The sequence below is a fragment of the Phoxinus phoxinus genome, assembly GCF_949152265.1.
Source record: "Phoxinus phoxinus genome assembly, chromosome: 14".
Classification (NCBI taxonomy): domain Eukaryota; kingdom Metazoa; phylum Chordata; class Actinopteri; order Cypriniformes; family Leuciscidae; genus Phoxinus; species Phoxinus phoxinus.
This window is the reverse complement of record NC_136889.1, coordinates 9,776,518-9,792,208: the sequence shown is the minus strand read 5'-3', so window position 1 is coordinate 9,792,208 and position 15,691 is coordinate 9,776,518. Positions and strand designations below refer to the sequence as shown.

The window sequence follows — 15,691 nt, the reverse complement described above, 5'->3', positions numbered from 1 at the left end:
GGAACACTGATTTCACAAATGATCCATTCAAGGAGCATTACAATCACAACTTGTGTATGTAATTCATGTAATTGCTTGACAGACAGAAGAAGAAGCATTGTGAAATTAAACGAAAGCTTCCTCTCTTTTTTGGCCTGATCTCCACCATCTGTGGATAAACAAGTTAAACACACAGCAGTTTCCCCTGACGCCTGAACCCTAGAGGATGTGTCCTCCCCCCAAACAGATGCAGCACCTCCAGAGGCTTTGGGTGTGCTGAGGGAAAGAACAGCTGTTATCTTGCCTAATAAGAGGTCTGCAAGTGAGACAGGTAGGTCATGAATTATTTACTTGAAATGTTATTGTTTTTAGCTTCTGTTAAAAATGTCACCATGTCCTCTGATCTGCAGGAAGTGATTTTTAGGGTGTGTTCACTAGACTTACCCATACGCTGTGAAGAGGGTACATAAATTATCTTGACAAATGCAGTATTGACTTTTTTCCTATTAAAACCGATTGAAAGATATCTTTGCTGTAATGTTATTTACTTTGGATATAAGCGATTCGCAGATGCATATGTAAATGTGAAGTTAGGCCAGGACATATCAAAGGGTTCATCTCACCATGTTTTCGTTTGTTTTTAATTCATAAAAAAAAGAAGCCTTTGTATGACAGAACCATGAAATTATTTGCTGCCTGCATTTGATTGGACAGATATCGGTTTAGTTCAAGATGAGTCATCAGATTTTTGGTCTGATTTTTTAAGAGAAAGACTGTAAATTTTAAATGTGTAGTCTGCTAAACGTTTAATCTGCTACACTTTTAAATTTTTAGGAGGACATTAATCGATGCCACAAAGCTAATAAAGTGTTTTTTTTTTTTATGCAATTTTTCTTCAATTTAGCCTGAACCGTCAACATTCAAACTGTGACATTGTTAGTCTTAGGCGCGCTAAAGTGTTGTTGTACACGTAATAATTTAAGAGATTTTGTTTTGTATGTTTGGAATATCTTTAATTGACTCACAAAATGTTCAGAATTCAAAATGCTATCATGACGTCATTGTCATATTTGCATACTGGTTTGCAATTGGTATTTTTTCTTACAATTATTTGCATACTGAATTATGATTGCTTTTGTTTTCATATATTTTACAAGGGATGGGTGATACCACCATGACTGTCAATATTGCTGATATGGATACTAATACAGGATGTTTTTCTGAGGATAAAATTGGTAATTTGCTAATTTTCCTACTTCAAAGCTTATATGATATAACGCTTTTGTGAAATAAATACAATCATTAATATAAAAAAAACTCTTTATACAACATCATTATTGGATGTATGAGTACAGTATATTGCTTGTCTTTAAAAAAAAAAAAATGTGTATTTATGAACTTCTTTCCTTCCTTGTGTCATGTTGCTTAAAAAGTGTTGTTTTAAATGGAAATGCATATCCGAGCCGGATGACTGATATAACAAATACATTATAAATTATAAAAAAATGTCCTCCACATTTGTACTTCAACACAAAGCCATTTAGTCCCTTTTCCAGCTGTGTTATTTATCACCCAGCATTAACCTTCATTTATCAGCATGCCTTCACCAGTTACAGTCAGATTCCTCCATATGGCTGGGTGCTTCATTAAATGCTAATTATTATGAGGTATAATAATTGTGAGGCTGCTGTGTGCACTGGGTGACGTGCTGCTGCAGTGTCCCGAGAGAGGAGGAAATAGACTGAGATCCAGATAAACAATCCTACTGTTCTCCCGAGACTGTGTGATCGCCCATCTGATGATACAGCCGCATCTCTCCAGCTCGTCCTCTCTCCCGAGAGTCTGTCTCTCTGTTGCCTGTCTGTGCTGGGTGTGAAGTAAGGGTGACATTGCCCTGCTGATGTTTCATTGTCAGTACTGCAGATTTCATATGGATTTATATTTGTGTGTATATTTATACTCTGCTCTTTCCAAACTTCGATTTGTAAGAAACATTTTCTTATATATCTGTACTGCCTCAGATAATATGCTGTTCTTGCCTGTATTATTGGTTGCTGTGTTTATTCAGCGGGTTTCTTGATCCACGTTGGGCCTTTTCTTATTTTGTACATAGGCCTACTTGTTTTGAATCTGATGCTGAGAGCTTGGTTTACTGTGATACAGTGAGATCCCCATATTATGCAGTTATTTTAAAGTTGGCCTCTCTTGATTGAGTTTGATGAAGGTCATCAAAGTTGATAGTTGGGCACTTTGGTTTCATCATACATATCACCATCCTACCTTCTACCAGTCTAGGTTGGACACCTATGAAGTTTTGTTGCGTAGTACTGAGTAGGTATGGATAAAATAATGCTGTTTCTGTCCAGCTCTTCATCATCGTAAGCCTCTCTCGAACATCTGCTATTCTCATGGGTACATTCTGAGAAGAGAAATTTGTAACTGTGTGAGAAAAACTCCCTCTGAATGCACAGCAACTGTAAAAATTAGAATTATTAAGTAAATAAACTTCAAGCGTAGTTTTAAAAAATACGTTATGTGGAATTGTCAAGTTCACGTAACTTAATTTTTTCAATTACGCATGGTTTATTTACAGTTCTGTAACAACTCAACAAAATACTTTAATGAAAAGTTCAGACAAATTAAAACTTGGAAGCAAAACATTTCATTTTATTTCATATTATATTGATGTGATCTGTTGTGAATGATAATAGTCCTGGATAACTCTTGTGCAAAACAAGGAATAGATTTACATGACGGCATGTATAAAACTCTTCTTGATAGTAGCCTATTTGATGTAAATCACTATTCAATCACACACACACACACACACACACACACACACACACACACACACACACACACACACACACACACACACACACACACACACACACACACACACACACACACACACACACACACACACACACACACACACACACAGCAAGTATTTTGTTACATGTATTTTTTATTATAATTCTATAAACATATAAAAAATTTAAAAATCCATAATATTTTAAATATAAAAAGTCTAAATAAAAATAAAACATTAAATAACTAAATGCAGTTATTTTAAGTAACACCAATTTAGGCATCACAACATTACAATGTATGGTATGAGAAATACATTTTGAAATTAAAGCTAAAGATTTCTTTAACAGTGTTATACAATTATTATTGTTTAAAGATTAAAGATAATGTTAGATTATGGTAAATGTAAAATGTAATGCAAAAACAATACTTATGTTAAACTAAAACTATTTTGTTAAATATTTAATTTTATATTGTTAATATTTATTTTAGCATAGCATCAGTGTTTGTGTAACCATGTGTTAAATGTGTTGATGCTTTGCAATATTATATAAAACAATAATCCCAATAAAGTACTTTGAAACAGAGAAAGTGATCCAGATGTTATGTAAGTACCAGAAGCCAGACTTTTGCCGTCTACGTGTCAAAAACAATACATTTGTTTAAGGTCAGAATAGAAAACCAGCAGTATAAACCTTAGTCAGGGCCATGTTTGATTTGTTGACAGGAATAAAAACGAGGATGTGAGAGATAAAATAATACAGTCCGTTCAATTGATTGTATGTTTAAACATACTGATAGTTCAGCTGATGAAATGTCTTTCAGTTGACAAAACTACATAAAAGAGTTTTAAATGTTGTGAGTTGTGAAAATTATGTGATCTAGGACCTTTATAAGTGTGTGACATTGTAAAGATGTCTATCATTCATTGCTTCATCGTCTATACGTTAAATTTAATTCATCAGGGTTCACGGCCATTACGTCCCATGCATAATTGAACTGAGAGGTGACTTTACTCAATGCTTACATTTGCGTTTGTGGCTGAACTTTGTTCATAGGCTATGTTTAATCCTATCAAAAAGGTCAGAGTACTGTATAAACATCTGCTTATGTCTGTCTAATAGCTCATGTCAACATGAAATTCCTCATAATATGGATGAGCATGCAACTTATATTACTAGTTTTAATTATAATTAACACATATATACTATTAATGTGTGAAGTGTGTATAATCTTGTGCATGTAAGAATGCATAAGAAACGTTAGCTAGTTATGTTGGTGCAAGTTGAGTGAATTCATTAGCATCCACAAACATGGATTCCACAGTGACCTCAAGAGGTGGGAATGCAGAAGTACCTGAATAAACTGTCAAGTGGTTCTCCGAGCATTATAGCCTACACAGGATTACATTTTGTTTATGCACTTTTTCTTGTTAAGCATATTGAATTTTCAAGCATAAGAATACACAAACACATGAAAGACCTCTTGCAAATTCTGCTTTTGTGATTTTATAGAACTGTATATGGCAAAAACCCCTTCTTTATCTGGAGGGAGCTGTAATGTAATAATATGCCGAATTTAAATCATTATATCAATAAATGATAACTACTGTAAAAGATGCATGTAACAATTACTCATTGATAAAACTATAACTCTAATAGTAATAGTAAAATAAAATGACTTTTACTAGTCCTCTATCGCTCTTCTGAACATTGCTCTTAGTTGCACAAAAGCGAGGCCTCACATCTTTGACTTCAGTCTGAACAGATGGAGAGAACTCCAGTAAATATAATTTCAAACATCAGCCGTGCTTTGCTGATGGCACAGCCGTATTCAAGGGACTGTCATCTCCAAAAAAACATTTGGGATCAAAAAGGCCTGTTGATTATCATACTGGAGCAGAGAACTAACAGCAGTTATGCTAATAGTTGGAACTATACGTGAAGCACACTTTTTTTGGTGTAAAAACAGTTTGAGGATTGTGGGGATTGTTTGGTAAAATGTAGGCTAGCTTTTGTTCTAAACTGAAACATTAGTATATTGACTAAATACTCAATACAATCTAAAATTAAATTACACTTGTGTTTTTAGTGACAGAACCATAAATGAATGAAAAGTTCAGTGAAATGAAAACTTGGAAGCAAAACATTTAATTTTATTTAATATTTATTATTGATGTGATCTGTTGTGAATGATAATAGTCCTGGATAACTCGTAGAGAACAAGGAATAGATTGTTGGGTGACGGCATGGAAAACACCAACACATCACATGCCTGGACTCATTTGCCACATCAGCTTAATGAGGCCATTATTTGCATTAAATTATAATGTTATTATGTCAAGATTCCAGTACCAGTAGGACAGTGGTTTGTTTTGAAATGTATTAGTAACGCCAATTAGTTTACTGGGACGCATGAGTGTGGGAGCGTGGTTGATTATGGGCGGGTGCGTTCAGCAGCCAAATATGACAAACACGTGACTGTGTTCACAAGGTCCTGAGTGAACTTAGCGCATCTGTGGACCATTGCACATGCAGTACTTAGCATTGCAAACGTTTACCTGTTGACCATCTCACACACTAACTGTGGCCTATACCTGTATGGAGTGTGAACACAGGAATCTATAGCCTTCAAGGGATGGTTCACCCAAAAAGGGAAAATGTTGTCATCATTTACTCACCCTCATGTTGTTCCAAACCTGTATGAGTTTCTTTTTTTATGTTGAACACAAAATAATATATTTTAAAGAACGTTGGTATCCAGACAGTACCCATTGACTTCCATAGTATTTTTTTTCCTACTATGGAAGTCAATGGGTTCCATCAACTGTCTGGTTGAACATTCTTTCATTGTGTTCAACAATAGAAAAAAAAACTTGAGGGTAAGTAATGACAAAATTTTCATTTTTGAGTGAACTATCCCTTTCAGTTAATTGCTTATGAACTGAATGTAATGTAATTTTCTTCATATTTTATACTGCTCATTTTGTTTTTATTAGTGTACTTATTAACTTATTCATTCATTTCACCAGATCCAACTGTTTCCATTCATTCAACCAAAGAAAGAAATTGCCGTTTGTGAACAACGACATAACAATTTCTCTATGTAGCCTATGGCATGTTGCATTAATTTAACCAAAATTCATGTAATTGAATAAATATTTTTTTTTTTAGAATGGTCCCATTGCTCTCGTAACTTCAATAGTGTAATGCCAGATGAAATATGAATACATTTATTAATGGGCCTAATCTCGGAATTAAAGCAGCCACCAAAGGAAACCCCTTGGTAGTATTTCAGATGATGATGACAACAACACCAACACCATAATAATACTAATAAATAATAATAAGAAGAATGACCATTGATCAATAATAACAGTATAATCACAATAGCATTAAATTTCTTCATCCGTTTAAAAACCGATTTTTGTACGCTTTATATTTGGAAATTAGAAGCCCTTCTCAAATGTAATGGTTACATTTTGAACCATATTACTTTTTATTTTATTGTGTAATATAATAATTTTAGCGTTTAATCATACTCTCAACTCACTAGATTTTTAAGTGGCCATATTAATGTCCACTAACCCTGTGACTCTCTCTCTCTTTCTCTCTCGCAGTCTCTCCGCAGCGCTGGGAGGAAGTTGCAGTGCACCTGTTCTTCACCGCTGCTCGGCCAGTGACTACAGTTCCCACGTAACATTGCGCAATGTCCCTCGATCCGCGCGCTGCGCCAGTCTGCTCGAGGAACCAGTCCGTCCGTTCGCTCGCTCGCTCGGCCTTTTTTTCTGCTTTCTCACTGTTGCCTGGTGTCAACCTACGCCGAGAAAGAAACATCCCTCCCTCTTCCCCCCTCAGCGGCAGCTTCCAATTTGCCTTCGCTTTTCTTTTCGCCTCTTCCATTGGCTTGCGCGCTGCCAGTCAAGCGCTTCCTCTTTACAGGAGAGTTGAGTAGCAACAGCTCGGAAACATCTGGCTGCCGCAGCTCTCGTCGCTCCGCTCGCCTGCTCTGTCTTTCCTGCCACTGCAGGTTGTTATGGAAAGCTGTTGAAAGTCAATCGAGTTGTTTTTCTCGCTGAGAGGATTAGACGGAGGAAGCAGGAAGACGTTGGACCTGGTTGTCTGTAAGTGCCTGTGATACTAGGTGCTCTTTAAGGAGATGAAAGGGGGGTTGGAGGCACGGGCTGGATTGTTATGGGGAAAAGTAACGATCTTTTTCACGCGACTGTTGGTCTTTACGCGTAGAACGAGTTGCTCGAGCGCGTGGCATCGGGGCCTGTCGCAAAACTGTAACACTGCAGGTTGAACGCTTACTTTTTATTTGTTAGCCACACTAGCTAGCTTTTCCTGAACGTACGGGGTCAGGATCCAGAGAAAGACCGTCGGCAGTGCTGTGTGTGTTTGTGTAGGAGTAGCCTGCTATAATACCATTTCCTACCTAGGTGGACTCGTAGTTTATTTGATTTCAGTGTATTTATTTTGTAGCGTAGCTTTTAAGTTCAAGAATGGCTAACTTGGCACAATTCCGTCTTTCTGGAGAACTTGCCAGGTTTGAAAACAAGTTTACTTTGAAATAGCACAGTATAAAACAGTGTTGGCTTAGTTTTTTTTCTTTTACCTTCATGCTGACCAGTTGCTTTGTAAACTAAAATATAACGTTATAACATTATTCAGAAGCAAGGCTAATCGTACGTATTTTCCATGGAATTTAAAGCTCCTATTAGTTGTTTAAACCCCCCTGAGATCAAGAAATGTTCGTGACAGATGCAGACTCCAAACTCTTCATTCTTGTGCTGTTTTATGCATTTAAAAATATTTTTGCATGTCAATGAGTTTTAAAAAAACAACAACCTAACTATTCTGTTCATATTCATGAGTGTTGACATCCTTCACTAGAGACCTTCAGATTATAGTTTGGTATCTTTGTTTTGCTGATTTTAGTGGTAAACAGGAAACTGTTGTTTGGCTTGTACCAAAGAAGTTTCTGAAAATTAACACAATTATAAGTGGGATAGGCTACTTCATAAGAAAGGAGGTATGCAATACCTAATGCGGAATACAGTGTCTTTTGTTTGAACCGTACTTATAAAGCCTGCATGATTGTTCCCATTGTTTCTTATTTCTTCCCCCCCCCCCCCCCCCCCTCTGTCAGTTGTCCAAAGGGTTAGTAAAATGAATGACGGTAATGGCGCAGCCAGTGAACCATAAAGAAGTCGAAAACAATATCAGCTGCGTGGATCTGTCAGTTGCAAATGTGCTGTGCTGGCCTTTGTTTATGGTTACTGGAAGGAGAGGGGGGAAAAAACTTGAGGGTATTTAAATTCTCAGTGCAGGAAACTAGGTTAGAAAAAAGTGTCGGCTTTCAGACGGACCCAGTTCCAAGTTCTTCTTTGCTGAGAGATTACAACTAAAGGGGGGAATTGGCTAGTTTTCTACAAAATCACCTCACAACACTTCCCTTCCTCCCGTTTTTAAAGGGGGAAAGAGAAACAAAGTTGTATAAAGGAGAGGCTGGTGGCAAGAGTGTAGAGGAGTAGCATATGGCACTAAAAGGAGCACAGCTGGAGGTAGCATTTCCATCTGAACATGATGTCAGAGCAGCTGACAGGCTGCCATCCCCCAGTCTTTTCTTCTAACGCACAGACTGGGAGTTAGTGTGTGTGCGGATCTGTGTGCAGGAGGAGGCATCGCATTCCCCTCCAACATCTCCTCCACTTTGCATCTGTCCCTCACAGTTTGATTTTCTCTCTCTTTCTCTCGCGTCTCTACCCTTTCATTGATTCGGCGGAGGGAGTTACAGCCGGCGCTACCACAACAGTGGACTTAATCAAGTTGATGCGTACTGCAGGTACTGTACCGGGGGGTCCGGGCAACAGGGATGTGTTTTGAATAGGGAGCTCTCGTTAAGTCTTTTTTTGCGCGTCTGCCATCAGCTATCAGAGTGTGGGAAATGGGAAGTAAAGGATTTTGAGCTGGTGTAGCGTAACCAGGCTGGGGACAAGTGACACTTTTTGTTGCCATGAAGAGGTTTCCAGGCAAGCGTTTCATTATTCTGTTTGTTTACAAGACTTCTTTTCAGCCACTTTGTTCTCAATGGCAAATTGTTGCTCTGTTGTGACGGCATACAGTGGTGTGGTTGGTTAGGTTAGTTTATTATAGTATTATTGAATTAAAACAAGAAACTCATATGTGTTTATATGCTGTTAATCTGTCAAAATCCGTTTTTATTTTAAATAATGAGATTTTCAGTCCAATTGAACAAAATTCCTAATCTGCTAAAGCGACCGAAAAGACATAAAAGCTTTTAGGGAGATAAATCTGCAACTTTATATAATCACACTTGCGTTCTTCAAAATGTCCCGTCTTTAGGCTTTTGCTCATCTCTTTCTGTCTTTTTTTCCTGTTTGTAAGGACTAATTTAGAACTTGCAGATTTGAGCTGCCTGAATTGGCTAGACAGCTGTAATCGCACTCCTCCTAGTCTTAATCTCTTTATCTGGGCAGCAGCTGCCATATGGTCTCAGTCAGCTGGATCAGATGTTCATAAGCCTCCTTCTCCGTCCCTCTCTGTCCTCCCAGTCTCCTAATTTGATCGCTGCTACCTTGTGAGCTGTCCTGCAATCTTTATTTTTAGCCATCTTAAGGATTAGGATTGATGTGGACTACGGGGCACTTAAAGTGATTGTATTGTAAATCTACTGTGGACCGCCTCTTTGGGGAGGATGTTCCATTTCTCCAAAGATTTGGGGAGGGGGAAAAGGGGAGGAGAGGGTTGGCGAGAGGTTTGTTATCCCCCTGTCCCCCTATAAGCCCCTCATTAATGAAGGTCTGAACGCTGTTTGGGGTGGGGTGGGGGGCTTTGGCGTGCTATCCCAATCAGATTTAAATGAAGATTCTAATGAGTTCATTTAAGTCCGCTGGTTGAACATGACGCTGGTGCATTTTTTTAGACGGGAACGATCTCCGCGGGTAACAGGTGTGATTTTCATATTTTTTCGTTTTTTTTTAATTAGCCCTTTTTTCATTTATAAATAGTTTGTGTAACATTTTTTAATACCGTGTATATTTCTAGTTTTTTATCGTATTTTATTTGTACAATGTCCGTCTTTGATTACGCACGTCATACTGATGTTCTGCTACCTCAGTTGTCGCAACCTTTGAGATCATGGTACTTAGTATACTTATGCAGTATGCCCATGATGGTGAGCTGTTTGTGTACCTGTAAGCCTGTTACCTATACTTGGCGTCCTGGCCAAAGTGGGTTATTATAAATAACTGCTCCAGGAGCGCAGAGAGTAAAAACAGGAAAGATTCTCTCGCGCAGGCATCTGTAGAATCAGGACTTCAGCTTCTTACATCACGGCATCTGACTAAACTCAAACGATTGTGATGGGATGCTCACGGATATATTCCTTTTAATGTAACTTGCAATAAATATATTTTTTATTTACATTTTAGTGTTAATTTCCCAGGTTGTGCTTTTAAACTTTTAATTAAAAGGGTTAGTTTGAAATTTAATAATGAACACATCACTGCTTACTTTAAAGTGCACAAGTGAGAAAAATACAATTAGCTTAATGTGATGTACTTTTTGCATGTGCTTTTTTTTTGTAATCCTTTTATGTCAAGACTGTGGTGAACATTTTTCCAGTGTTCCCACAGGGGAGGAGGGAGGGAGAGAGAATTAGAGTGTGAGAGTATGTCTGTGTGCATGGAGCGAGAGAGAGGGACGGAGCGGGTGGGAAAGAGAAGTTCCACACAGAGCACAGACAAAACAATTGTTGTTCTAGAGAGCCTCACTAACATCTGTGGTCTTTTGCAGGTTATGAAGACAGCATGGAGTTTCCAGACCACAGCAGACATTTGCTACAGTGTCTGAGCGAGCAGAGACATCAGGGATTCCTTTGTGACTCCACTGTGCTGGTCGGTGATGCCCAGTTCCGAGCCCATCGTGCAGTGCTGGCTTCATGCAGCATGTACTTCCACCTCTTTTACAAGGACCAGCTAGACAAAAGGGACATTGTTCATCTGAACAGCGACATTGTCACAGCCCCGGCCTTCGCTCTCCTGCTTGAGTTCATGTACGAGGGAAAGCTCCAGTTTAAATCGCTTCCAGTGGAGGATGTGCTGGCTGCTGCCAGCTACCTCCACATGTACGACATTGTCAAGGTGTGCAAGAAGAAGCTCAAGCAGAAGGCCACGACTGAGGCCGACAGCACCAAACGGGAGGAGGATGCATCCAGCTGCTCGGACAAGGTGGAGAGCTTCTCGGAAGGTGGAAGCACGGGCCGGCCGGCCACCGCTGACCTGCTGCAGAGTGATGACGAGGACATAGAGAACAAACGGGACAGCCCTCAGGAGCCGGGGAGCATGTGGATGAGACTGCCTTCTGACCGGACCACGTCTCCCACCACCAGCCCCAGGGAAGCAGAAACGCACGGCCCTGACACTGGCAAATCCCCTGCCGGCAGCCCCAGCAGCTCCACCGGCTCCCGGTCCCGGCCCCGGCCCCGTCGCTCTGCAGCATCTCGGAGAGTCTCCGCAGACACAGATTGTGTGCTTGATCTCTCTGTGAAGTCCAGCCTGGGCGGAGGTCCTGGGGAGAACATGTCAGGCAATCATTACTTCTGCAGCTCTGTCACCCCAGACAGTCTTCAGAGTACCCTGGTTCAAGTCAAGGTGGAGAAGGACACGGGCTCAGACGACGATGAGCTGGTGAGCGGCGACTACGAGATGGAGCACAGCGGTGTGAAGGAGCCGCCCAGCACCAACGGGACTCACATCAGCCTTGTTGCGCAACGGAGGCTGGGCCTGGAGGCTCACCTTTCGGCCTTGCGTGAGGCCTCACTGGCCAGCGAGCTGGAGCGGGACGACAAAGGAGATGACACGGACGTCCTTGGAGGGGACAGTGAGCGAGCTCAGGAGGTCGCAGGGGTTGAAAGCGCCCTGTTGCCTTACGTCTCCAGCATGCTGGGGGCCCCACATACTCAGATCTTCATGTGCCCCTTATGCAACAAGGTCTTCCCCAGCCCCCACATCCTGCAGATCCACCTCAGCACGCATTTTCGCGAGCAGGAAGGCGTACGGGCCAAGCCGGCCAGTGACGTTAATGTCCCCACCTGCTCCATCTGCGGCAAAACCTTCTCCTGCATGTACACGTTAAAGCGCCACGAGCGGACACACTCGGGCGAGAAGCCCTACACATGCACTACTTGCGGCAAGAGCTTCCAGTACTCGCACAACCTGAGCCGACACGCCGTCGTGCACACACGCGAGAAGCCGCACGCCTGTAAGTGGTGCGAGCGGCGCTTCACGCAGTCAGGGGACCTGTACCGACACATCCGCAAGTTCCACTGCGAACTGGTCAACTCGCTCTCGGTCAAGAGCGAGGCGCTCAATCTACCCACGGTCAGAGACTGGGCACTGGAAGATAGTTCTCAAGAACTGTGGAAATGAATGCTAAAATGACAGCAGACTGTTTAAACTGCTTGTTAAATTGATGAGAGAGATCTGAGTGACATTTTTTGGGGAAGAGTGGTGAAGGTAAGAGTGGGGCAGAGTGACGGCCGAAGGGTCTGAATCAGTCATTTTTCTTGTATGTACATTGCAAATCTTGTTGAATTGCACTTTACTAGCACATGAAAATGTTACTACTGATTTTTTTCTTTTATTATATTTTCTGGTTTGTTTAGGGTCTCTTTTTTTTTCCTGTTCTCCTTGGGTTTTTATAAAACATGGGTGCTGGTCTCAGTAACCAACTTTGACAGAAAAATTATTCATTGGGATTTTCAACTGTATATAATTTACAGTATTTGTATACGCTCCTAAATTTCAAGGAACATCTGCCATGAAAAGCATATGAAGATTTCAGGTAATAGACAGGAGTTTAAAACTAAGGACACACTAAACGGGTACAATGGTCATATATTTACCTGTACACATTTGCCTATATATATATATATAGTGCACTACTAAAATTTGCAGAGAACAATACCTGATGTGTGACTGTGGTTGCGGTGCATGTGTATTCATGCACATACGCACATGTACACACGTAGTGTGTGAGCAGGTCAGTCCTTTAAATCCCACGAGGAAGCTCTAAGCTCACGTTACTTAAGCTCTTGTACATTTTTGACTCGTTATAGGAAACTTGACTGATGGAAGACAAACAAGGCACTCATGCAATGTACAGTTTCCTTTTTCATATCAGTTGCTGCATTTCCTCTATCCTTTCTTAATATGATTTGAAGTCATTTTCACATTTTAGTTGCAGTCTCTCTACATCACTCGTTTGCTACTGAAGTTGGTTTTTACATCGGCTGCATTTCTAGAGATTTCTGTAGTGTTTTATTAAGACTTTTCGTTTTTAAAACGGAATCTGTTGTTGCATGATGTCTGACCTGTATATTGAAAAAGATGTGACTTGCTGTATTGCTGTACACTGTAATTGACTGATTCATTACAGTCAGGGCACCTGTCTGTTGAGAAAAAAAAGTACCTTTAATATTACCGCTGTAGAAATTGCATGAATTTTATTTAACTTTTTTTTTGTTTTGTTGTTGTTTTGCATCAGAGAGTGTATTTTTTAATTAACTCATTTGATTCCTTGGTAGATTTGAGTTTTTTTCCCTCTCATTAGAGAATGAATCGGGGGTTTTGGTGAGATGTTTATTCTGGGCTGTGAAGATTGTGGAAATGCACTGACGTTAGGCTGCAGTATCTACACATGGGAAGCGATTCGGTCTGGGCTCGCTGTAGAATTCGGAGGTTAACGGGGGGCCAGGTGTCGGCAGAAGCTGAATCGCTACGTTTATTGTTCAGAAGGCTAGCGTTGTTCCTGCTAGCGTCTCCTCATGCGCTGCTCTTCCCAGTGCTGGGTCCTCAACTGCTGTTTGTCTCAGTGTCCTGTTTACTGGCTGTTGTCATTTGAATCATGTCAGTTCTGTTTGTAATTTATTTATTTATCTTTTCAATTGGCACTTGCTTCAGATTCGATTGCCATGAAGACACATTTGCGTGGCTGATGGTACAGCTCTTCTTTATGGGTGTCCTCAGCAGCGCACATCTATTTGGAGAAAGCTGAAGGATCTTTAAACAGCATAAAGCTCGACACACTCTGATCTGAGTGGTTTGTGTGCGTGTGTTTGTGTTCAATACATACGTTTTGTTTTTTTCGCCACTTGAAGATGTTTGGCAAGGTTGGCTGCACCTTTTGAAGCTTAATGAAATTAGAATGATGTGCAAAAGAGGCCTTTATGAAATGTATACACCTAATTAATAACCTAATTGAATTGACTTTGTTACACTGAAGAAAAGATCTATAAATTTGTGATTGTTAAAAAAAGTTCAATTGTTAACTTTTGCAGCATTTGTGATTTTTGAAAAATGTTTATTCTAAAAAGTTTTTCTTCTTCTTTTAATTTGCAAAATTATATTAAGGTTTTTTTTTTTTTTTAGATTGTGAAAATTCTGTTAATTTTGTTTGTTTGTTTGTTTGTTGGTTGGTTTGTTTAACAAAAAAACACTTTCATTGTCAAATCCAGAGAAATAAAAAGCAAAGAAAAATGAGAAACATATGGCTTAGCGCTGTAGACATAGATCAGTCACTTACACAGGGCTGAAATGCTTGAACTACTTTAGTTAGAGAGGGCCGGGGGCTCCGCACATGTTTCGAGCGGGACAGGAGTGTGCGGTACACGGGCCTTTGCAGGCCTCAGGAACGGTCCTTCCATATATTTGGCTGGTGCAACGGCTAGTGAAAAGGTTGAGCTTTGCCAACAGCGCACGCTCCTCATAGCGTTTTGCACGGTGGTACTTTTACCTTTTGCACTCTAAAATGTGACCGAAAAAAAAAATAATCAACTGTGGGGTTGATTTTGTTTTCTATGCTTTCTTTTTCTTTACGTTTTTTTGTTTGCTTCTATTGTACTTGACCGCCTTAAACTACTGTTATCAGCTTATACTCAGAGGTTGAAAACTGGAAACTGTTGCTGGAATACTGGATGTCTTTCTTTGACTTTTGTTCAATGGAAATGAAGCTGTGAAATGGCCTATGAAGCATATCCATAAATTGGACACCCCTTTAGTTTACTTGAAACCCGGGAACCCCAGTGTGAAGAACAACTCTGTTAAATTCAAACATGGTGGCTAATGAGTATGGGAAAGAAAAATAAATATCTGTTGAATTCAAGGACAATCGCTGTCTGGATTTTAAAAAAAAAAAGAAGAAGAAGAAGAAGAAGATTCGACTTCACATGTAATTGCTTCCCTTCTGAGATTTTTTGCTATGTTGACATTGTTCTTTTTATGGATTTAGACATTTAGCTTTGACAATCATAGTATGTTTCATTTTCTCAAGGGAAGTAAATTATGAGGCTGTTTAGTTTTGTACTTTTGGTGTGCTGTTGGTGAAATTTTTAAATTGTGTGCAAACTGCAATAAATTATAAGAACCTTAACCTCTCCGTGCCATTTTTCTGTCAGAAACTTCTGCCGGGATTGCCAGTGCAATGACGATGTGCAGATTGGTGAGACGGTGTTTGTGTTTTTGCATTCAGTTCAATAATCTTATTTACTGTAGATGCTCGTGTGGGTGGAAACATGTTTTCCAGTGCGTGAGGTCTGTGGATTGAGTATACTGTCCGAGTGTGTGTGTGTGTGTGTGTGTGTGTGAACATGGTTTTACATGGCTCATGTGTATATGCTGCTTTAATGTCTGGCTGGTGCTCCAGTAAAGGCGTGGGTTGGACCTGGGAAAATGTGCAGCAGCTTGTACGAAGACCATCTCCCCTCCCCCTGCCACACACACACACACACACACACACACACACACATACACACACTCAGTCACAGGCTGCTTCCAAAGCTCCTCAAGTACAGTTTTCCAGAAAACAAATCAGCTTTA

The 15,691-nt window shown here is 40.1% G+C and overlaps 1 protein-coding gene across 3 annotated transcripts; it reads left to right on the top strand.

The window, feature by feature from the left end:
* Nucleotides 1–5,973: 5,973 nt before the first annotated feature.
* On the top strand, nt 5,974–15,420 carry zbtb18 (zinc finger and BTB domain containing 18). Of its 3 annotated transcripts, none has more exons than XM_079636355.1 (2): nt 5,974–6,913; nt 10,611–15,419. In XM_079636355.1, the coding sequence occupies exon 2, from the start codon at nt 10,625–10,627 to the stop codon at nt 12,242–12,244; it is 1,620 nt and encodes a 539-aa protein (XP_079492481.1). In that variant the 5' UTR covers nt 5,974–6,913; nt 10,611–10,624; the 3' UTR covers nt 12,245–15,419. The 3 variants fall into 3 exon arrangements, with proteins under 3 accessions (XP_079492481.1, XP_079492480.1, XP_079492479.1); XM_079636354.1 differs by lacking the exon at nt 5,974–6,913 and adding an exon at nt 7,945–8,637 and having other exon boundaries at nt 10,611–15,420; XM_079636353.1 differs by lacking the exon at nt 5,974–6,913 and adding an exon at nt 9,544–9,764 and having other exon boundaries at nt 10,611–15,420.
* Nucleotides 15,421–15,691: the final 271 nt, after the last annotated feature.